This window comes from Dermacentor andersoni, chromosome 4, assembly GCF_023375885.2.
Source record: "Dermacentor andersoni chromosome 4, qqDerAnde1_hic_scaffold, whole genome shotgun sequence".
Classification (NCBI taxonomy): domain Eukaryota; kingdom Metazoa; phylum Arthropoda; class Arachnida; order Ixodida; family Ixodidae; genus Dermacentor; species Dermacentor andersoni.
In genome coordinates this window covers 71,119,245-71,142,648 of record NC_092817.1, presented here as the reverse complement: position 1 = coordinate 71,142,648, position 23,404 = coordinate 71,119,245, and the positions used below count along the sequence as shown (strand labels likewise).

At 45.2% G+C, this 23,404-nt stretch overlaps 1 protein-coding gene across 1 annotated transcript in view; it reads left to right on the top strand.

The window, feature by feature from the left end:
* LOC126536290 (oxysterol-binding protein-related protein 1-like) overlaps positions 1–23,404 on the top strand; it is a 132,757-nt gene that overhangs the window by 79,750 nt on the left and 29,603 nt on the right. Inside the window, exons 14-16 of the mRNA XM_050183192.3 lie at positions 7,290–7,410; positions 15,443–15,518; positions 18,455–18,589. Coding sequence (XP_050039149.2) covers positions 7,290–7,410; positions 15,443–15,518; positions 18,455–18,589 — 332 coding nt within the window. The remainder of the gene's footprint in view (positions 1–7,289; positions 7,411–15,442; positions 15,519–18,454; positions 18,590–23,404) is intronic.

Below are 23,404 nucleotides of genomic sequence, written 5' to 3'. Positions count from 1 at the left end.
CCAAGGAACCTCCAAGTTTCTGCCCCATACGTTAGCTCAGGTAGAAGACAATGATTCTATGCTTGATTGTACAAAATTATATATATATATATATATATATATAACTTGGTATTCACCATCCAGGGCCAGGGAACAAGCGAAGCCAGACACCATTGACCAATTTCTGACTAAAAGAATTAATTTTTGACCTTATACATCTTGTTTTTACTGCACATGTCCCTCACCTCCATCCGGGTTCCCAACATTTATATCTAAAAAGCTTGTCTATCACCACATACAGGGTCTGTCCTGAAAGTAATGTCAGTAAATTTATTGTGATGTGACTGTATGTCAGAGCGGTCTAACTGGTTGAAACTAGTAGTGACGGAATCCAGCTAAGCAGCGGTCCGTCAGTCAGTGTGCTCCGAACATCAGAGAGTGTCGGACGGGCCCGTCCATGAGAGCTGTTTTTTATTCTTGTGCAAGTGAAAATGCAGCGCTCATTAGAACAAAAATTTGCGATCAAGTTTTGTGTGAAACTTGGCAATACCGCTGCGGAAACTGTTACTATGCTCAAGACTGCTTATAAAGAACATGCATGGTCAGATCGGCAAGTGTTTCGGTGGCACAAGGCCTTTTGGAAGGCCGAGAAGAGGGCGACGACAAGGACTGCGCTGGATGGCCATCCAGACCACTACGACTGACAATGTGACACGAGCGAGGGAACTGTTGAACTCAGACCAGCGATTAAGTGTTCGTTTAATGGCCGACATGTTAAACCTTTCGAAAACTCAAGTTCATGAAATTGTTACAAACGATATCGGCATGCGGAAGGCGTGCACGAAAATGGTTCCAAAAGTGCTCACTGACAACGAAAAGTCACACCGCGTTGAAACATGCCAAGAAAATCTCAACATGTGCAAATGTGAACGAAAATTTTTGGACAACGTCATTACAGAAGACGAGGCTTGGGTATTTGAATATGACCTGGAGACCAAAAGGCAATCATCTGAGTGGCACACACACTCGTCCCCTCCCCAGAAGAAAGCCAGGATGAGCAAATCAAAGATCAAGATCATGCTCATTTTTTTTTTTGATATCCACGGACTGGTTCATCATGAGTTTGAAGAACCTGGAACCACTGTGAACTCCAAGTTTTATGTGGATGTCCTCGAAAGACTTAAACGCAGGGTTCAACATATCCGGCCGGACATTGCACACAACTGGAAGTTGCACCACGATAATGTGCTGGCCCACAGTGCCTTCATCGTCACCGACTACCTGGTTAATGCAGTGGGGCCAACGATCCCCCAGCCCCTGTACAGCCCGGGCTTGGCTCCCCCCCGACTTTTTTCTGTTTCCATGCCTCAAAACACCCCTGAAAGGCAATCATTTTGGGACAGCGGATGTGATTAAAGCAGCTAGCACCACAGCATTAAATGCCATTCCGGAGGAGGACTACCACAACGCATTCGAGAGCTGGAAGTTTCGCTGGAGCCGATGTATTGACGCAAAAGGAGAGTATTTTGAAGATTTTTAAACTTTTTGTAACCACAAAATTAATAAATGATTTTTAATCGCCTTACTGACATTACTCTCAGGACAGACCCTGTACATGCACCTTGAAGGTATGTATGTGGAAAGCATTTCAACCTCTGCTTGCTTTTCTGGCATGGAATAAAATGGCCTTTTGTCTCTAAACCACTTACTTTTAAACTATTCCATTTGGTTCATTTTTCTAACTTCTGCAGAGTTGCATTCACAAGTTTCATAGTTAACCGGCTCCGTTTTCATTCTTGCTTCCTAAAATATGCCCTCCTGTCATGCATAATTTGGAAGGCCTTCTGTTAGCAATGGGTATTGTATTTCAAGACTATCAGTGCAATGTTCCACGAAGGAAACTATTGTTGGAGTAAATTATTGTTCAGCTTGATATCATGATACTACTGCATGGTTGTTATTTATCTCTGCAAGAGAATGGTACTGCCATCCCACCAAGAGGGCATTTCATGGGTATTATTCTCTATCTTTTGACATTAGTTTATGAGGCTCACAGATATGTATCTGTGTCAACAACACCACCTGACATCTAATTTTGTGCAACATACACTACATTTAATCAGATAAAAGTTGCATGTTTGGTCTCTTGGACCAGTCTGCTCAGTGGTAGGAGGTCGAGATCGCAAATGAGAATGGCTGGCCAAGATCTGTGGTGTATGTCCCGTGTTATGCATCTGACAAGATTTCATGGTGGCAAGAAGACATGTCAGACATGATGTGATCTTTCTAATTATTGTGCACAGAGTTATCAGCATGATAATATCCTTAATGCTATAAAGAGTACCTCCAGCAAGCAGTCTATATGCTTATGCCTTTTTGTTGCTTATGGCAACAAAATCCAACATCCTTTGAAACATGCTCACTTGCTGTCTGATGCACAAAATGAAGAACGCTGCCTTCTGTAAATTTATTAGCAACAAGAAAGCCACTCTGGAAGCAATTATATACATACACAGCAACACACACTAAAACCTACAAATGGGAGAAAAAACACAAACTAAGCTAACAATAAAAGAAACCAGGCACTTAACAAGTGTTACATGTTACTCATGTAGGCACATTCAACCTGAGTTAGAGAGATAGATGGTCGACTCCCGCACTCCTGTGCATGCATCTGGATATATTAAGCCTCAACTACTCTTTCTGTATCATAACTATCCCCATGTTTGTGAAATCTGGTGTACAACAGCAAGAACAATGATGGCTTGACAAGTGGTTCACCTTTCAATGAGTTCTATAAGGAGGATGCATCAACTCTTCCAGCCAATCTACACATTACCACATGAAAGCAGCAGCTTATAAACAGCACAACACCATACAGCACAAATTATATATTTGCCACGTGTTATTAAACTTACATCATTAAAGTACATCAGAATTGGCGCTAAGGCTGGTGCACAATATATGAATATACTTTAATCAATCATAAATAATGCAGGAGCTTGGAATATGGTTGACTATTCTCGGAACTGCTTTGATAATACAGAAGTCAAGGCTTTGTTTTTGGCATCACCCACTCCAATTCGTTTTCTTTCTTTTTCCAATTGAAGCGTTGGCAAGGTTTGTGCCATGCGCTTCGACCGTGATTTTTCCTTGTTCGCGCACGGCCATGACCATGATACAAGAAAATCGCCCCAGTAACGCAGTGGTCCTTGCCTACTTTTTCATATACTTTACCGCAATACATTACATGTGCTTCACGGCATAACATGACTGTTTTGCGGCAAAGCTAATTTTATGGAACTGACATTATGTAACGGACCTTTTGTCCTTCTGCTGCTCGCATGAGCATAAGCTCGAAAAAACACAAAATAAAGACTTGGCTTGCTGCTGGTTGATTTCTAGCTAACATTTCGAGACGTCCACGTTGTTTACAAAAAAAATCGGTGAAGTTTCTCGCGCTCGACGTGCTTCAAAAGGCAGCGTGACCACCTATACTTAAGGCAGTCATAAGCGGCAACGAATTCCACACAAGGTACACCAACTTCCACAAAGCTACTGGGCAACGCCATCAATAACTGGCACACGGGCCACCCAGGAGCTGGCAAACGCTGCGATGACATCCACACAAACCACGTCGCTTTCCACAAAGCTATTGGGCAACCCGATCAGTCACAGGCACAGGTGAAGTCCGCAAAACACTACATGGGCAGAACTACTACGGCCATACTCAATCACTTCGCCACAAGCTCTCACATTTAACGACATCAAACAGCTACAATCACTTAATTCTCCACAGCCACGGACACAGGCGAAGACCGCACGGACAGAACGGAAGCACCGATTCAGGGCTCGATCGTCGCGTTCATCGCTTTAGCGCCACCTATTTAAAAATAATATACGGAGCCAAGCCAAACCATTATTCAGCGTCTATTTGGGTGAACCTAACGCTTTCGGGCCCTAAGCGTTCGAACGACCAGGGCACTATAACGCTTACCCCCCCCTTTCCACTCCTGCGACCGGGTCGCAGGAACGGCGGCCTTTCTTTTTTTGGCGCGGACCCTCGAAACTGGCTTTGCCGCTGTGCCCGGAACGGAATTGTTCGCTCGTGCCTACCAGGTTGCGTGCTTGCTGTTTCTTTTTCTTTCTTTTTCTTGATACCCGCTGCTGCGCTGTGATTATTATTTTTTCTTTCTTTTATGTCTTCCTGTTTTCGTTTCGCTTTCGCACTCACTCGCATGCCAGCCTGCAACTGCTCGCACTGGGTCGACTCCAAGCGACTCCGTCAACTCCGTCGGCCCGCTGTTTGGAAGGCGATTGCCGAGCGCGCGTGCACGCTTGACAACGCACCTGGTTGGTAGCCGCTGCGAACGGCTGGCGGCCGAGTCATCCGACTAGCAACAGCCGTGAACGAGCGGCGTGTCTGGTCGGCCTGCGTTGTCGACGGACGCCGCTGCGCTCTCAACTACGCGGCGCTCGCTCGCTCGCTCAACCGACCACCCGTTGCACCGCCGTTATTTGTGCCCGACTTGTGTGACTCAGTGCGCCCAGAAACTTGTGTGTTGTGTGTCGGTTCCGCGACCCTGCGTTGAGCGTCTTCGTTGTTGCTTCTCCTCCCCACCCCCCTCTCTCTCCTTGTGAACATCTGTGCTGTGGTCTCCGTCGCATCTGCGTTGATGCTAGCGTCCATTGCGGAATACCTCTACTCATATGGCGGAGGCAGCAGTGGCCAGTATGCAGCGGAAAAGCAGCAGCACAACTGTCGCCGTGGTACGTATGGATTCAGGCCGGAGAACGCGTGAGATGTCGTCATCGCAGGGTACGGGGCAAGCGTCGGAGGTGACTGGCGGAGACATCTCAAGTTCATGTGACGTCGCGAGCTTGCGCTTGTTGCCAAGATTGTCGCGCGCACATCTCAGCAGCTGTGACTGTCGTTTCGTGGATGACCGCGTCCGTCGGTGCGTGTGCACCCGCGGGTTCATGCACCTTCTTTCCAATCGATGACTGGGAGGTTGCGAAGGGTGTGACGCTGTCGAATGGCGAGGGGACGAAGATTGTCGTCGAATAGTGCCGGCGGGGCTTTCCCGTACTTGGGCCGACCGTTGGTTTCTGCCTAAGTTTTCCTCGTTTTGTCCCCGTCCCTGCTATAAACAGCAGCACGCAGTGCGCTCTGAGGAAAGTCGCTGCCGCCTCCGCAGCGACCACTTGTTTGCTTTCACGTGCATTGGCTGGCCTATGATATGCTTTTATTTCCCGCCTAGCAACCGTAGTATGCTCTATCTATTTTTTTTTTCTTCTGATAATCTTGTTTCCCATTTCCTCTTGCACATCCCACGAGTTCCGACGCCACTGGGCATCCTCGGTATTCCGAAATCCCGTTTTTATAGTTTGGTTTGCGAAGTTTACAACGTCAGTTTCAAAGCTGAATATGCGTGTTACGGTAGTCTGTGAAGCGCGTGGCATGTGCGCAATCGCTTTCCGGGGCTGCTTTGTGCGTTTTGCAAGCCGGCACGTATTGTGCTTGCGAAATCTCCATCCATCCTGTCGCGGTCACGATTCCTTCTTCGGTATCTCGTACTTCTTATTTTTTTTTTTCTTCTTTTTTTCGCCGTTGTCACGATTGGCCGTTCACATGGCATCTGGCTGCAACGTCTTACGTCTTCTTGCATCGTTACTTTGAATGGTTTTAGGGCGCAGGTTGGTTCTCTTCACAGTATGTGTGCAGCACAAAGGCTTCGAAGGACGCATGGTTATCGCATGTAGGCGCTCGCGATCACTCGTGCGGCGCTGCGCAGCTCAGCAAAAAACGCGCGTGTCTTTTTGTTCATCGTCATACCTAAGTGGGGAACCGTAGCCGTTATCTGTGGCGCTGCCTTCTCGTCGAATTTTCCAGTCTCATTAATCGCTTGTGCGCACATACTAACCATATTTTTATTTTTTCCCTGGGGCCAGGCTCGATATAATTGATCTCTCCGTAGCAAGTCGTGGCTTGACCGTTGTTTTGTCCCGTACTGAATATCGACCGCGAGGAGAAAGTGCCCCCCCCCCCCCCCCCCTTATTGTCCTTCTAAACTGGCTGATACGTACTTGTAGTGGGTTTCTTCTGACAACGGTGGAACTTGTTTTCTGTTGTTTTTGAATATGGCTATATCATTGCAACCCTGCGGAGGCCACGTAAGCACGACGAGATGCTATTGTCACCTTTCCGTGCGACCAAGCAGACTTTGTTCGCCGAGTTAATATTGTTCGTACTAGCAGATGTTTTGCAATACTAAACACATAAAGCAAAACATAGAGGGGCGAGGGAGGGCTTGTATATTGGCCTTCGATTATTGTCCAAAAGGCAGCCAGCCAGCCAATCAGGCACCGGAATTTAGTCGACCCTGACCGGCTGTGGTTGGTCGCCCAACCGCGACACACCGCCATGTTCTTTCTTTTTTTAAGTTTCCCTTGTTATACAAGCGACTGGAAATAAGCTGATGGGGAGAAAAAGATGGCAGATTTTGTGTTAAACAGCTCGACCTTTCTGCGGCCTTTTGTCAAAGAGAGAATGTTGTGGTGCAGTGCTAGCTTGCTTACTTCTTAGCTGCACAGCTTTTCTCCGAGTTATGAATGTGCACCTGTTGTACAAACGTAGCATTGAAGTTCATTGAAAACTTTGAATACCATCTGTAGTTCTCACCTTGTAAGATGTAGGCATGCAGTTATCTGATGCGGGATGACAGTCTTTTGTCGTTGTTTATTCATTGAAGCTGTGCGTAACCATTGGTGATGCAGGATATATAGGTATTGCTTATTAACTACTGCATCTGGTTTGGTCAATTGCAGTGCGGGGGTAGTTTGGCCAGCATGTTCGCTTCGCATTATGAGATGTGAGCAGCACCACTTGATTTGTGAACTGTGGACTTTATTTTTTGTGCATGTGACATTGTTGAGAAGATTCCACAATGCTTGATTGGCCAAGTGTTGCCCTAATGCTAAACGCGGGAGAATTCTGCTGCATGCTGTAGCATAAATCACTTCTTGATGGTTGCAAATTGGGTGTTCTAACGGTCACATACTCAAGAATTCGTCCCAGTTGTCTAGCATCTTGTGATGTATTAGTCTCAGAACTATTACTGTTTCTGAGGGAGGCTGCATGGGACTTAACATCCTGTTGTTGTGGTTGATAATGAGCGAAAAGAGTGACTTTTCAACAATAGAAGTCTTCAAAAAGCAATCAAAGCAGCAATTCATTGCTAGTATCCATTTAGGAATCGGCACGTTCATATGTTGGTCTTACCTTAAAATGCTGACTTTCTCTATCGCAGAGGCTTCTCCAAGCAGTGACAATCAAGTTCCAGTGGAAGTAGGAGCCACAAAGGGAGACACCATGCCGGAGGAACTGTGCCCATCACTGCCCAAGGAAGAGGATCGAGGATTCTGGGGAAGGTGAGTTACCAATGTATTTGGGGCCTTGTTCCCACAGAGCTTGTTTTGTGAATGTTCAGCATTGCCATGCTGTGGAGTGAGTGTACATCTTTGACAACATGAGTGAAGCTTATAAAACATTGGTTTCAGCACTGCTCCATTTCTTAAACAAGGTTGCTCAGAAAATGAGGCAGAACGGTATGCTATGTGTTCGTTTATTTACGATACTTTACGGGCTCCACTAGGAAGCATTGATTGGTAACGGTACGTTAGTACATAGACAAAAGAATTTAAGTGGAGAAAAACTCATGAACATAAATAACAAAGTGCATGTTCAGGTCACATATTCAAGTTCACTAAGCAAGTCGAATAGGGCAGTACAAAATATGTTTATAAGGAAAGGGAATACACTAACAACTGATGCACATACCAAAAATCTAGACAGACATCATTACACAGTGCTAAGGCAACACATGCTGGTGCAACACTTCACGAAAGGCTAGACGAGATGGCCGGGAATTAAGTACTTATGTAATAGACATAGGGCTGTTGCTGTTAACAGATGGGCTGCAATCCTATTTTTGGTTAATAGCCTGAGGCAAGCATCATAAGCCTGACCAGTAGTATGGGAAACGAAAATTGTGATAAACACTTTGGTAGAAATCTGAAATGCTCTTTCTCATTGCGTGTTTTTATCCAGATAGTAAAATTTCACGCTTCATTCTATGTGCAATGTACTGATGGGTCTGCAAAGTCATTGGTAGCAAGTGGCACATATCTTTCTTTCCCTTTCCGTGTTTCTTAAACATTGTTCTTATTCTAATCCATCCAGTGGTGATAGATATACTGCTAATGTTTATATATATATATATATATATATATATATATATATATATATATATATATATATATATATATATATATATATAACCTTGTGCATATTCTTCCTTCACTTATATTCATTCACTTTATTAGTTCTCTTTTATTGGCCTTGTAAAAGTTGGTGGAAACTGGTCAAGATTCTTGAGCGCAGCTTTCTCTTCCGTCATGAATCGCGCCTCATACATGAAATACATGCATCGGCGAAAGACGCTTCGCAGCAGCGTTCGCGAGTCGCGCGCGAAAGTCAGTTTCGCTTTCGGTTGCTCGTTGCCCGCCTGCCACCAGGGGGCCTCGTCGCACTCCGCGGCTGTCTGCTGTCATCATCGGGGCGCTTGCCTTTTTCCGCTGGCGTGTGCGCGCCGAGGTGGATTTCGTATCAGCTGTGCGAGCATCGATTGGCCGCCTCGGTCCTGCCCGCCTCTCTTTACGTGATTACGGGATCGCGGCGCCCGCGTTCCCCCCGGGACCCCAGCGTTGCGAGGTTGTTGCTGCGCGCGTCGCCGGAGAGCGGGAACGCGGCTGTGGAACCGGTGTCTGACTCGCGGCCGCCGTTGCCGGGCGATTTGTGCGTGCGCAACCGCTCTGACGTGCCGTCGACACTCTTTGGGGCAGCGAAAGAAAGACCTTCACTGCGGCCACCGATCGACCTCACGACGACACTGGTAAACATCGAACGCTCGCAGGAGAAGGACGAAGGAAGGAGGGAAGGACCACACCCGAATTTAAATTTTCGCTCTGTCGGTGCGGTTTATAGTAATCCGCCCGGCCACTTGTCAAGGGTGAGGAGAAGCGACCCCCGCGTCTTTTCCGCGCCACTTGGAGGAAAAACGAAACCGCCGCCGACTTCTCTCAGGAATGTGATGCGCCCAGTCTCCTCTTCCGCGAGCGAGCGCTCGCGCACACTGTATGGCCCGCTGCTGGCAACGGGATATGCTAAGCACGGTGTGAATATCGCGCGTACTTCGACCCTGCGTTAGGAGCCAGCGAGCAGAAGCAGCAGCAGCACCCCTCCTTTCAGCTACCGGGAGTTTGGAAGGAGCTGTTTCGCCCCCCGCTTCAACATCTCGACGGTGGGCGCCGCTTCGCTCCCGCTCCGCTGAGCAGCTCCGGATCACGCGCACGCACGCATACACACACGCACAGCCGCTCCGCGCGGTGGAGGCGTTCTGCTTTTCGGTGAGACCTGTCGTCGCTGGTAGTTCTTCGTGGGCATATTGGATGCGGCGTTTGGCGAGGGGACTGGCGGACAGTAATACCACCGCTCTGCAAGACGACGTACGTGACAGCGTCTAGAGTACCTGCCGTTTCGCTTCTTCACCAGTGCGTTCATCAGTGTACTGTGCTCGCGCAGGTGTCAGTGAATCCTCACTGTGACAGTGATTGAGCTTCGCGGCTGTCGACTACATACGTCCCTGCGCAGGGTCGTCTGCCGCCGCGACGATGATACTCGAAGCCCCGTGACGCGTCCTGCGAAAAAGAAAGTGTGTCGCATATTTTTTTCAGCCGTCTCCACGGAGCTGGGACGGTTTCCTTGCGACTTCGACGAGTGCACGCGTTTGTTCGTTTCGCATCTCTCTTTCGTTCGCGTATGTGAAGTACTGTACGTATCCGGTCGAGCGTCCGAGAGACCACCGATACGTGAAACATCGCTGCGAGCTGTGTAGCCTCCTGCTTCGCTGGATGACATGGCTCGACCGCACAGGTGGTCTTCTCTTTTAGATCTTCCTTTCTTTTTTTGTGACCGTCCTTCTCAAATAACGGTGCTGCTGTCAAACGTTATAGTACGTACACTTTGCGTAATTGCAGCGCGGACTTTCCCTTATTATTTATTGCCTAAAGTTAATATCTGCGCGTGTTGCTTGGCGGCCTGCGTCCTCCCCTGAGCTAGTTCAACGGGCCATCTGTGATGCGACTCGACCAAATTGGGGACTGAAAAAATTATAGAGCGGCAATTTCTGCGAGTCTTTTGGTTGCGGTGTGTTCTTCCTCTTTCCAAGCGAGATACATATTGTTTGACTTCCTTTTCTTCGCCTACGCCCTTCTATTTAGCGGGTCAATGTACCATAACGGCTAGTTGACGCACTTCTGAAGCAGGAAGAAAGGAACAGAACTTCGTGCACGACGTTGTCCTAGCCCATCTCGTCCGGTTCTGGTCCAACAGGAAACGGTGATAGCTCATTTCGCTAGCTTCCTTTTTCGGATAACAGAGCATTTACCCCCGGCCGCGCGCGTTGGCCCCACAGACGCACGGCGCGCGTTCTACATGTCTTTATCCCCGGGAGGGGCGAGGGGGGGGGGGTAAAAAAAAGCATCGATTGAGATCTGGCGCTGCTGATATACTGCGTGTTGTGTTCGAAGCACCGCGCAGTGAATATGGCATCCGTCGGGGGACCGCTTTCCCATCTCCCCCTTGGGATTGGACGTATATACCTCCGTCTTACACTTTCTCTCGCATTTTGGAAGCAGCGTTCTGTATTAACAGCGCTCTCCTGAGCTATGGTGGCTACCTGAGCTAATCGAAAACTGATGAAAGGGTGCGCGCCGTGCCTCTTGGCTAAGCCCTGGGCAGGACAGGTAGGACGAGTCTGAGGGAGCGGAGGAGCACCGTAAGAACGCACATATTGTACTACACATTCGAATAGCACCAAGGTCGATCAGAAAGCTCTCTCTCTCTCTCTTTTACATTATATATATATATATATATATATATATATATATATATATCACATACACACACAAAGTGAGTCTTTACGCCTGTACCGTAAGGAAGATGGAGGTTGACGAGCTTTATTTTAATAACTAATGATGCAGAAACACTCGGCTTTCGTGCAGTTATGTGTGCATGTAGTGTTGCGACGGCTGTTTCGTCTGCCCGTCGACAATGCTTGACGGAGTGCTATAAATCTGAGAAAGGTATAACATGCACGTTCTGTAGGGTTCACAATGCCATAACAGTCCTAAAAAAGATTTTTCACTCGTTTGTACTGTACAAGAAGCAAATTATGCACGCAGACATGTCGGAAAAATAAAAGCCTCTTGTCAACTTGCAGCAGAGCGCAAGCTGCACGTTGTCCTTGCACAATAAACGCCTAGCGTGAAACGATGTCTATGGTTAAGCGTATGTCATGGAGACTGTTTCGCCACTGAGAGCTAGCCGATTGACCTTTTCTCGAACAATCTTTTTTTTCGTTCGGCTTTGTATAGAGGGGGGGGGGGAGGAAGGGGCTCTTTCTATTCATTCATTACCGTTTTCCTCATAATTCCTACATGTCAGTTAACTTGCCCTAAGCTTTTCCTGTCTTTGTTGTGTGTCTGCTTCATGCGGTTGTAAATAACGCAATATCGATCCCATCCATGTACGTGCCCCTTCTCTCGTGAAGTAAGCAATAGCGAGCATGACGGTAAGTGTTTATACATGATCCACGCTTTCGGTGTTCCCTACTGTGGTCGAATTTTTACGGCAATGCCGTTCGCGGCGGTGCGTTTGGGCCGCCCCCCCCCCCCCCCCTCGCTTCCCCTTTCGTTTCGTTCTGTCGCTGCTGGCGGCGGTTGCTGGCGGCAACTCGTGAAGGTCGTCGTCGCGCGGCGGCATTCGATTGAGCGCCGCGAGTGGAAGAACCTCCCGTAGCGGCGCACGGGACAAGGGTGACGGGCAAGCGGCAATATCAGGCTGAAATTCTATATGGACTTCCTTTTTTTTTATTATGTGTCTGCTATCGGGCCATGCAGCCGGTGCACGTGTGCGTAGTTTCATACGCTGGGCTCTAGGGTCGACAGGTGAAGCTCGCTAGTTGTGATTCACTATTGGATACTTCTTTTCTTTCTCTTTCTTCTTTCTTTCTATCTTTCTTAACTGCTCATTTCTTGTGCTTGTGCATGCGAGTGCACTTGTAAGCGTACGTTTAAACCATGTGACGCCCCATGTATTATATGTGGTACGCCGATCGAGTTTGATGCCTCAAATTGATTTAAGTGCAGGAAACAACACAACAGCCATAGTTGCATTATTTTGTATGCTTTAGCGAAATTTCAGTGAAGATATTTCAACTAAGCAACTGATTAATTACTGTACTAATTCATCCTTAGCTCAAATAACATTTCACCTGCCTCGGTAACTCAATGGCCATGGCATTCTGTTGCTGAGCACGAGCTCGCAAAATCGATGCCCGGCCGCATTTGTATGCGGGCGAAATGCAAAAACGCTTGTGCACTTAGATTTGGCACATGCTGAAGAGTCCCAGGGGTCAAAATTTATCTGCAGCTCTCAACTACAGCATCTCTCAAAGCCCCAGAGTTGCTTTGGGATATTAAATCCCATGAATTAGTCTAACAATGGAATTACACACACACACACACACACACACACACACACACACACACACACACACACACACACACACACACACACACACACACACACACACACACACACACACACACACACACACACACACACACACACACACACACACACACACACACACACACACACACACACACACACACACACACACACACACACACACACACACACACACACACACACACACACACACACACACACACACACACACACACACACACACACACACACACACACACACACACACACACACACACACACACACACACACACACACACACACACACACACACACACACACACACACACACACACACACACACACACACACACACACACACACACACACACACACACACACACACACACACACACACACACACACACACACACACACACACACACACACACACACACACACACACACACACACACACACACACACACACACACACACACACACACACACACACACACACACACACACACACACACACACACACACACACACACACACACACACACACACACACACACACACACACACACACACACACACACACACACACACACACACACACACACACACACACACACACACACACACACACACACACACACACACACACACACTATTCTCCATGCCTAGAAATAAAGGTGAACGATTTGTACCAGTTGTCCTTGATGTGCAGCATGTGTGTTGGTATCACAAGGTTAACCCTATATCATCTGATCAAAAAGCCATTCTGTATTTTTAGAGCTGGTGGGTTTACGAGTACAAATCAAATGAATCTGTAGTTTCACTTGGATGTGCAAAAGCTGGAGGTTATACAGTACAGGGAGGCAGTGTGCGGTTTTGGGACTTTCAAAAATTTGGCCATGGATTTTTGCAGCTGTTTGGTTCTACGTTCAAAGGTGTGCCTTTGAAAAGTCGAAGCCCAGCCTTTGTCTTTATTTTGCCTCCACACAAGCTTCCTGTTTTCTTTAGGTATTTAACACATTTTATAATGCTGCATTCATCCTGTATACCAGCTGCAGCTTAAAGAGGACTTTTTGTTTTTGTTGGGCTCGTTGTTCAAAAGTGGTTTGCCGAGCTTTTACACCGCGTCACCGTGCTCATGCCAAAACTTTATTGCCTTCAACATCCATCCTGCTATGAAAGATGTCAAATACCATGCAGTAGTTTACCGACATTTGGATGAGGGGCAATCAAACGAAGTGACACACTGCTATTTTCTCATATGTCCGCATTTTTCTTCAGCCTTATTGTACAGTGAATTTTGATGCAATTGACCTTAGCCGACAGACCTCACTCGCCTTTTAACATTGCACAGTGAGATTCCAGCTTCAAGCCGTTCCTCATTGTGAGAAGCATGACACTGATGTTTGCCCTTCTAATGACAAACCAGAATCGGACTTGTACACATTGCTAAAAAACGAAGAATGAATGTCATTTGGCAGATATTTATCACCAAAATGTAGGGAATTGTTGTTGCAAGTAATGTTTTACAAAAAGTGACACACCAATACATCAAGACATAATTGTCACTTTTGGGGCATTTCCTTTATTACCATTTTATTTTCTCAAGGAATACAGGAAAGGCAACAGGTGGTTGGAAAAGCATTTATTTCTACTTAATATTATACATAATTTATCCTTTAACTACTAAGTTCTGTGGTAAAAAAGTGTACAAAATTTACCGGTAATTTTTTCCCACCAAATTATTGCATAATACATTCAGATTTAAAAATATATATATATTGTTTATCTCTTATAAGTTATAATTACCCAATATATAATTGAGACAGCTAACCTGAAAGAGAGACTTTGCCTCAGTGTACATATGAGGGTTCGAGCGTAATTATCTGAATAGCTTATAAAGAAATTGAAAGCATCAAAGGTGTTTAAGTGTCAAATGCACTACGTGGACTGAGTTGACGAGCACAGCTCGCCTTTGGCAAGCAATGCAAAAGAAGCTGTGGTGGGGACGAGTACAGCTCGGGCTTGGTAGTTAAAGGGTTAAACTTCAGCAGACATTGGCTCTAAAAAGTGACGCCTGCCATGTTCAACTGCTTCTGTATGTAAAGATTTCAGCCACTACACTGGATACACTCTCCAATGACATGCTGGGGGGTGCACCACGTCACACCTCTCCAATTCACTTGAAATGATCTCTATGTTCTTGAGAAATTGTCAAGTGCCTCATAATCAGAAAGTGGTTTTGGCATGTAAAACCCCATAATTTAATTTTGAATTAAATTGTCGACCTTTGTTCTTAGAGCACAGCCCTCGCTCTTTGTGATCACAAAGCTGAAAATAGCTGTGGAGGGAACTGTGCCAGCCACTTGAGCATGTGACCTGCCAACTGCGAACATACTCTTATAATGAAGGTATGGGCCCAGGACAACCCACATCTAACAGAAGACTTACCTGGCACAACTTTGTTCGACCCTCATTCTTAAACTACACATCTACAGAAGTGGTAGCATTAGCCAAAATCATTGGTAGGAAATTACAATACGGGGAAATGCACTACTGGAACTTTGCTCATGGAAAGGCACGTGTTCGAAGTATGCTGCAGCCTGCAAAGCAGTCTGTGTGCACCTACAGAAAGGTTGGCAAAAAAGTGTAATCAATTGCAATAATTTGTTATGTGAACATGTAATGAATATGTAACTTACTCATAAAAGTATGCAACTTTTTTGCAGCAATATAACCAATAAATGTATTGATCATTAGTAACTTCATTACTTGTAACATTCTACATATGTCTGTGCAACGTTTATGAACATTTTTTTGTTTTTCAGGACGCATCTTCCAGTGCCCATGTTCTCAAAGAACGACTTCAGCTTATGGAGCATCCTGAAGCAATGCATAGGCAAGGTAAGTTTGAGGATGGGATAACGTTTTATGCAAATCTCATGATAATAACTTGTTTCTTCCACGTATTTTAAAACGTCATTACAAAAACTGACAAATGCATTTCAGCCTTTACTATCCATTTCCTGTGGAGTGACTTGTGTGGTGTTGACTGCACATTTATTAAATACTTGTGCATAGCCCCACATATCTAATCTGAACAGAAATTTGTATTCAAATACTAATAAGGTGCTGCATTTACAGGGATAAGTGCTCCACGCAAGATAAGGGCGTAAAGCGGAATAGCTATCGCTGTGGTATGATGTGCATGGCCAACCAGGCAGCTGTATAACTGAACTCTATAAATGCATCACCTGCAATTTTCTTTTTTTGAATAAGAGTGATGACTACGGAATATAATTTCAGTGGCTAGGAAAATAAGCAAAAAAATAAGGAATGTCTAGTGCATTACTGATTTCCTTAGTACTGTATTGCTTGGTGAATAAATACCCATAGTTCTATGTTCATGATTGTTTTTTTCTGTTGCAGCATATATAGCAGGAATGAATGCAGCAAGTGATCATTATCTTGCCAACAAGTTGTTTTTGAATGCGCAACTTGTGTGTGGTTTCTCCAGTCATTTCCTAATGTAGCCTTGTACCTGCAATCAGGGTTGTCTTACCTAGAGATGAAATCGTTTTATAATTGCAGTTTTCTTTATTTCACTTTATTTGTTGAGAATGGTGATTGGGATTTCATGTCAACAATACAAAGGTTAGCTTTATTCCGAGGAGTATTGTGGACTGCTGTTCAGCATGGTGTTTGTATGCTGCACTAACGAAACTATACTGATTTTCTTTTCATAGATATGCTAGGCTTATGTGGAGGAGTGAAAAAAATCGGTCAAAACACGCAGTGCAATGAACATGTCTTATAGTATAGCAGACGAATTGCGAAGTCAGTTAACAAAGCAGCAAGAAAAGGTTTGGTTACAGGCTATGCATACACTCTAGGGAGTCGGTTGTTAAAATTTCACATTGTACATAAATGCTCATTTTCACAAGATCACATAAGCCCTTTAGCAAGACAGACTAAATATTTTAAATTCAGGCTTGTTGTTGCCACCTCCAGACACCAATGTTTGTTTGTATGTTGGCTGTGTTTGCGTCTTGTCACCATTGTACTTTCTATTTAGCAGTGTCTTCAGCTAGGCCTCCTGTGATAATTAGTGGCATGTTTATCTTTCAAGGCTTGACGGGCTCTTTTGTGCCCTAGTGGACCTTACGGTTGTTTGTATACATAGTTAAATGTTTGATGAAAATTTGTTTGCTCAGGTGCTAGGTTTAGCAGATGCATCGCACCCATCATTGACAGGATGCATCTGAACCTTACTATGTTTTCTGTGGTATTGGTGTGTTCAGGATGTAGTGTGTTTCAATCTGCACATAAAGGCACGAAGGGCAGTAACTACAGCTGACGAAGTTTCATCTGGCTGTGTTTGGGTAGTGTAAGGGTGAGGTGCGCGAGATACTGGACAGCTACCTGGTTTTACCTCCTCCTTCACTTTCTTCCTATGACCTGATCTTGTACACATGTTTACACACTTTGCATTCATTTCATCGAGCATGGTGAGATGAGATAGATACATTATTTTAACTTTGGCTGAAACCTAAGTGTATCCAAGTTTCAGGTCCTTCTATTCTGCCAGTTCCCTGTGGGATGTGCATGTGAAAAAGTTTACACATAGGTTAACACCTTGAATAGGGTTTTAGGTATCCACAGCATATAAAATGAAAAGACTGAGTATATTTTATATGGTGCACTGAAAAATTTTTAACCCTTTCAGAGTCTGTTATTTGCGCCTTATGCAACTGCCCAAGGTAGATTTGTTTTATTGCAGATTCCAGTTTCTTTGAGGGACCTATTTCGAAAAAATTTACTGTAATTTTTCCAGGTGGGCAGTAAAGTGAGAAAAAATTATTTTGCGTTGGTATATATGTACTGTTTATTCCTGAATAACAACAATAAGGAAACGAAATAAACTTATAAGAATTAAAAATTTGATGCATTGTTATACACATAGTTCAGGGCTTAGAAAATGTGTACACGAGAATATTTCGCAAGTCTAAAATGTTCGTGCTCTAAGACTAATATTTATGTCCGTAGCGTAATCGAACTGTGTAGGTGAGCACACTCAAGAAAACTGTGTGGTTGTGTGCCCGTCAAAAAAGCAAAACGTGTTACAGACTTCCACTAACCTTCATCTTGTTGCCAACCAGAGGCAATTAGTTTTCGCGAATCTCCAAAAAAAAATAAGAAAAGAAACGCATGCTCGATGTCATCCTTCCTATCTGCGCACCCCTGTGAGCACTAAGTGAGTGAGAAACAGGCGGTCGCAATTTGAGCAATTAGTAACGAGATAGCTATCAGTTTTGCGAGCGCAAGAGGCCGAAACTGCCCGCAGAACAAAACCCAAACCGCCGCCCACCCGCATACGCGCGCTTTAATGCGCGAGCGGTAGTACATAGACGCGCCGGAGTAAACCAGCTCTAAAACAAACCATGCAACGTAAACCAAGAGAGGGAGGCGCGAGAAAAATATTCCCTGTATTCCCACATAGTGGAAGCACATGCCAAGAAAAAAAAATTCAGGAAATTGGCGCACTTTCTAAATGTATAGACGGCGCCATAAATATACGGAATCGACCATCTTGAACTTGTTTGCGGCACCGTATGTTTATGTCATTGACCCTGAAAAGGTCAAAGAACGAAGTGTTTTATTTGTGAAAGGCAAACGACCGTACCAAGAGGTGGTAAAATTGCTTTTTAACCCGTTCTGGCTTCCTAATTTTGCAATCACAAACAAGAGACTGTCGTCATTTCACTTGTATCAGTTTTTATGACCTACATTAAAAGAATGAGCACTTTTTATGCTTAGCCATGTATCCTTGCCATATGCAGGAATTGTCCAAGATCACAATGCCCGTTGTGTTCAACGAGCCATTGAGCTTCCTACAGCGCATTTCAGAGAACATGGAGTACAGCCACTTGCTTGTTCAGGCTGATGAAGCTACCGATCCCATCGACAGAATCGAGGTACGCAAGTAATATGGTAGAATTTTGCACCTTGATGAACTTGCAGCCATGTTTTTCAGGATGGTGTCTTACCTGCTATGAAGTGTTTCTACCTTTCTTTAAAGGGCTCCCTCACCAGATCTGGCCATATTGAGCTGACAAGTGCAAAGCATACAATGCACGCTAATGATAGTGTTTGCAAAGAATTACATTGCTATACGCTGCAGAAAGGTCTGAAATTTCAATCCGAATGCCGTTTTCCCTTTTCCTCGCGGTGACCGCGCTCCAAGCCAGACGGTGACATACTCGTGTCCGCAGTATGACGTCGCTCATGGTGACACGTGACTTCGAGAATTATTCAAGGCAACATCTGTTATTTGTGTGATCTGTTGCTTTAATTGACGAATTGAAGTTCAGAGAAATAATAAAACACACAAACAAAATGTCTGCATGTTTTTTGTTTTCGCACCGAAGCAAGAGGGATGTACTCCTGCTTCGTCTGCTTGATCCCACAGTCGTGCAGTCACTTGCACAGGTACCAAAATTATGCCATTTTCTGCCATGTTCCAGCACGTGGTCATGCTCTGCGACCCACTTGTTCTGCCTTAGTATTCGTGTAGCACTGAATTATACCGCTAGTCATGTGTCCTTGTGCACAGCGCGCAAAATCGTGCATTGCGCAAGACCAGACAATCGGAACAGCTTGCGCGCAACACCATCAGCGGAAGTGTGCAGCGCTGGAAAAAAAAAAAATTAAGCCAAGGCCTGTGACGTACACATCACACAATCCTCGAGGTCCGGTATGGGAGAAAGCAGGAAAGGAATTTCGCTTGCGGATTCTAGACAGGGCGAGTGGAGAAAATGTCATGCTTAGCAGTGTGGCTTGCTTCCTGAAATTATCGGTTCGCGGCACTGAAATATTTCTGTCTCTGCTATTAATAAGCCGTTGCGAAACATATTTTTTGGCAGAACACTCCCTAGAGGACACATAACAACTTTCAGTGTATAACCAAAATTTGCTATGGGATCTGGTGAGGCACCCTTTAAAAAGAATGCTAGTATAGTTCACATTTTACAGCGAGTACAAGAGAAGAAAGACAAGAAGTTGCTTTACTTTGCCAATCTGCGTCACAGGATTTGAAAGGGTTGACTGCTAAGGGTGTGTCTTGATGTCCCAGTTTTCTATTGGCAATGTGTACTTCTCATGAGCATTCTTAAATTGCACGACATTGCATTGGTAGAGCAAGTGTCCCATGACTATGAGAAACCGCATCAATGTTGCAGCGCTATTAATACTGTTGAGCTTTGCCTCAATTCTTGCTCCTAGAATGTTTCAAACTGCAACCAAGAATATGTACAATATCAAGTGTTCTCATGTGCCTGAGAAAAAGACAACTTGTATCCTCCGAGAATAAAAAGTTTACTAATATTTTAGTCTCAAATAAATTTAAGAATGCGCCTTTATCACAGAACTATATTCCACCATCCTCTGTTATGTCCATTCATGCAGCTGTTGTGTTTGTTGCTGATAAAACCTACTCTTCATAATTTTATTGCGGCAACACAGTTATGCTTTTATACACTTTTCCCAGTTGCTTAGTTGTCTCCAAGAGAAGCCACTACTTCTACTTCAACACGTTTAATTTGGAAGAATCTGTGTCCTACACAGTCTACATTTGCTTATGCTTGCCGTTTCATATTGCTGCCTCTTAGAGATGCACCCAATCTCGGTACACAATGCACATTCACAACCCAGTAATGTCTTTTTATGGTGAGTGTGTGTGGGACAGTTAGAGCACTTATAAAAGTTTCTTTATAAACACGCCTCTTTCATTTGCAGATGGAGAGCGAATGTGTAACCAATCGAGGTTAAACTGCATTACTGATACTAGGTGTAGCTGACTACATGCCCACGTGATGTTCAACATTCACTGCTATTTCATGGCTTAAAGGGGCCCTGAACCACTTTCTTACCTAGTGGAGAAATGTACTTAAAGGTAAAATGACTACAATCGAACCGACTATATCTAGCCTGTTTACATCGAATTATTCTGTATAATGGACAATTTCGGAACACAGTATAGTTACAATGAGTATAGATAGCAAAAGTTATGCCTACATCAAACAAAAATAGCAGCAACTCCCTATATATCGAACGACAAGCGGCTCGTAAGTGCCCCCAGAAGTTGGCTTTCCCTCATCACAGCGAGGAAACCTGGCGGCGCGGCTCCGTCCAACCTCTCTCCCTACCGTGACCGCGCTGCGTCGGGTGAGCCGTCGACAACCCCCTGCAAAAAATGATCCTGGCCCGTCCGCAGTGCTTGCTCAGACAATCAGAGGCTCTTGTGCCCTCGTCGTGCAAGATGGCGCAAGTGCCAGTTGTCTAGCTGCTATTCTGGTTCATTGTGTTTGTGCCTTGTGGGCCTTCTCCTGCAGTGTTGCCGTGATGAAGTGGCAGAATTTGCCTTTCACTGTGAAGCTTGAAATCGTAAATCGAGTCGAACGCGGTGAGAAGTCGGATGTCCCCGCAGCGTGCTAAATTCCGAGGAGCACTCTCAGCACGATCTTGAAGAATAAGGGAGGAGATTAGGGCTAAAGTGGACATACTCGAGACCCGGTGCCCGTGGTGCCCAACACGTATACATGGCCGTGTACGAGTGGTTCATCTGAAATTGCTTCAGGCATGCTGGCTTCCGCGTGCCCAGTGATGACTGTAAATTCTGATGAGTGCAATGAAGCCATCCGTTGTTGGTGAAGTTTGGAGCGAGCTGCCAGAATTTCCAGAAACTGTTGACAAATCAACAGTCAACAAGTTTGCGAGTGCAGATGATGGTGCCACGACCACAGGATAGCCTGAAAACGAAGACTGCATTGCCGACATTGTACCAAGCACAAGTGAAAGTGGGCACAATGAGGAAAGCAACGATGGTCCTTTGCCCACATCCTCCGAGGTGATTGGTGCACTCGTGCTAGTCCGGCGCTTCTGCATGAATGTGAAAGGTTACGACCTCAGCTGCTCCAACTCTTTAGACAATGTGGAGAAGTGCGTGCGTCGCAGGCAGCGAAATCGCCCAAGCAGAAGAAAATACAGGACTATTTCACGCAAAACTAAGCTAGTTTCATCAATAAAGTGATTTTATACATGGTACATTCTTTTATGACATCCAGTTATTTAGCAGGATTATATCGAATTATGCCCTATATCGAACTGATAGACATTTCTTTGCAAGTTTGATTAGCCGGTTTTGACTGTATTTTAAAGATAGCTTGCCACAAAAGGTTGTTCCATGCATTCAGTAGAAGCGGAGTTATTGGCAGTCAAACAAGCCCTTCGCGGTGCTCCCACTCCTTTAATGCCTCGCACTGTGAAGACTACGGTGGAACAGAGCGTGCGCACAACACTCCGCCTACTGAAAATCACCGTGGCACAGAGTTCAAATTTGATTTTGGCTGTTAATGTAGATGCCACTACTTCTGATTGTGACGCCTATGACGCGCCATACGTAAGCGAAACGCATTTGTCCTCGGTGAGCTGCAGTGCGCTTAGGCGGTGGACTCGTCGCGGCACCCCACAGTGGCCACCATATCTGCCCTACATAGCAGACTGCAGCTACATGCAACTGTAGTGCATATGTGCAGCGTTTGCTTTGTGCAGGACAGAGCTTGAGTGCATGCAAGCGTGTGCGGGGTCTGGCCCTAAGTTTTGCAGGGTTTGAGGCGAGTTGAGCCTTCAGAACTAGTTGAAATTAGCGGAACCACGGCACTGATAAGCAGGGTGGCCAAAGTCTAATTGCTACGCATGCGGCCGCAGTCGAGTGTGAGGATGCTGCTGATGGGCATTAAACTAGAAAGCTTTGGATAAAATTTTAATTTGCAAGTTCTCTGCCTCCAGTATGGCAGGGATTTTTCATTTCGATTTCTGTTCTTATAAATATGTGCCAACTTCAGAATGGAATAGACGTTTTCTGAAACCAAAAATACAACTTCAGGTGGAAAGTCACTTTCAGTTCACTTAAACTTACTATAGCAGTGCAGTGGGTAAGGGTTATTTGTACAGTTAATGGAAACATTGTGTATGCTTTAAAATTCTCTAGTGAGCAGTGGCATTCGGTGTCACAGTTGTCACTTGATTCCTCGTCATCAAGCATATGATTCTGTGGTTTACCTCGTATTTTTGCATTCTTTGAACAAATCCAAGATGGTACATGTAATGATCCCATTTGCTCAATATTTTCCTTATTATCCACCGATCACGACCAGCAGCTGATTGTAGTGGTAATGTAGATGGAGCACCCCGAGGAGCACTGGCAAAGCATAAGAAAATAAATTGGAATAGAATCATTACAGTATTCTGCATTGCACATCCTTGGAGACCTTCTAACCCTCCACATGTGGGCTGTACATGGGCTGTCGGTACCGTTGGAGCAAATGTGCCTCAAATGTTCGTACAATTGCTATCAAAATAAAATGTACATTGGGATCGTGGCACCTGTTACATTGTATCAACAAAGCCTCATGGTCGTAGGTTTTGGATTCAAGGAAAATTCTTTTCGTAAATGCATATTTGTTTAAAATGTAGGAAAACAAACGTAACTTACTTAAAATCTTGTAATGTTTGTGATACCACAGGACAATCGCATGCTCACATTAGACGTCATCTACTATTACATACTGCATATGTAATATATACAATACCGTATTTATTCGCGTATAACCCGCACCAAAATGTGAAAAAACGCGGTTAGAAAGTGGGGGTGCGGGTTATCTGCGAATTTTTTCCTTGGGAGGGGGGGGGGGGGGGGGGTCGGCTTCACCGCAATGTGCGGCGGCCTCCCC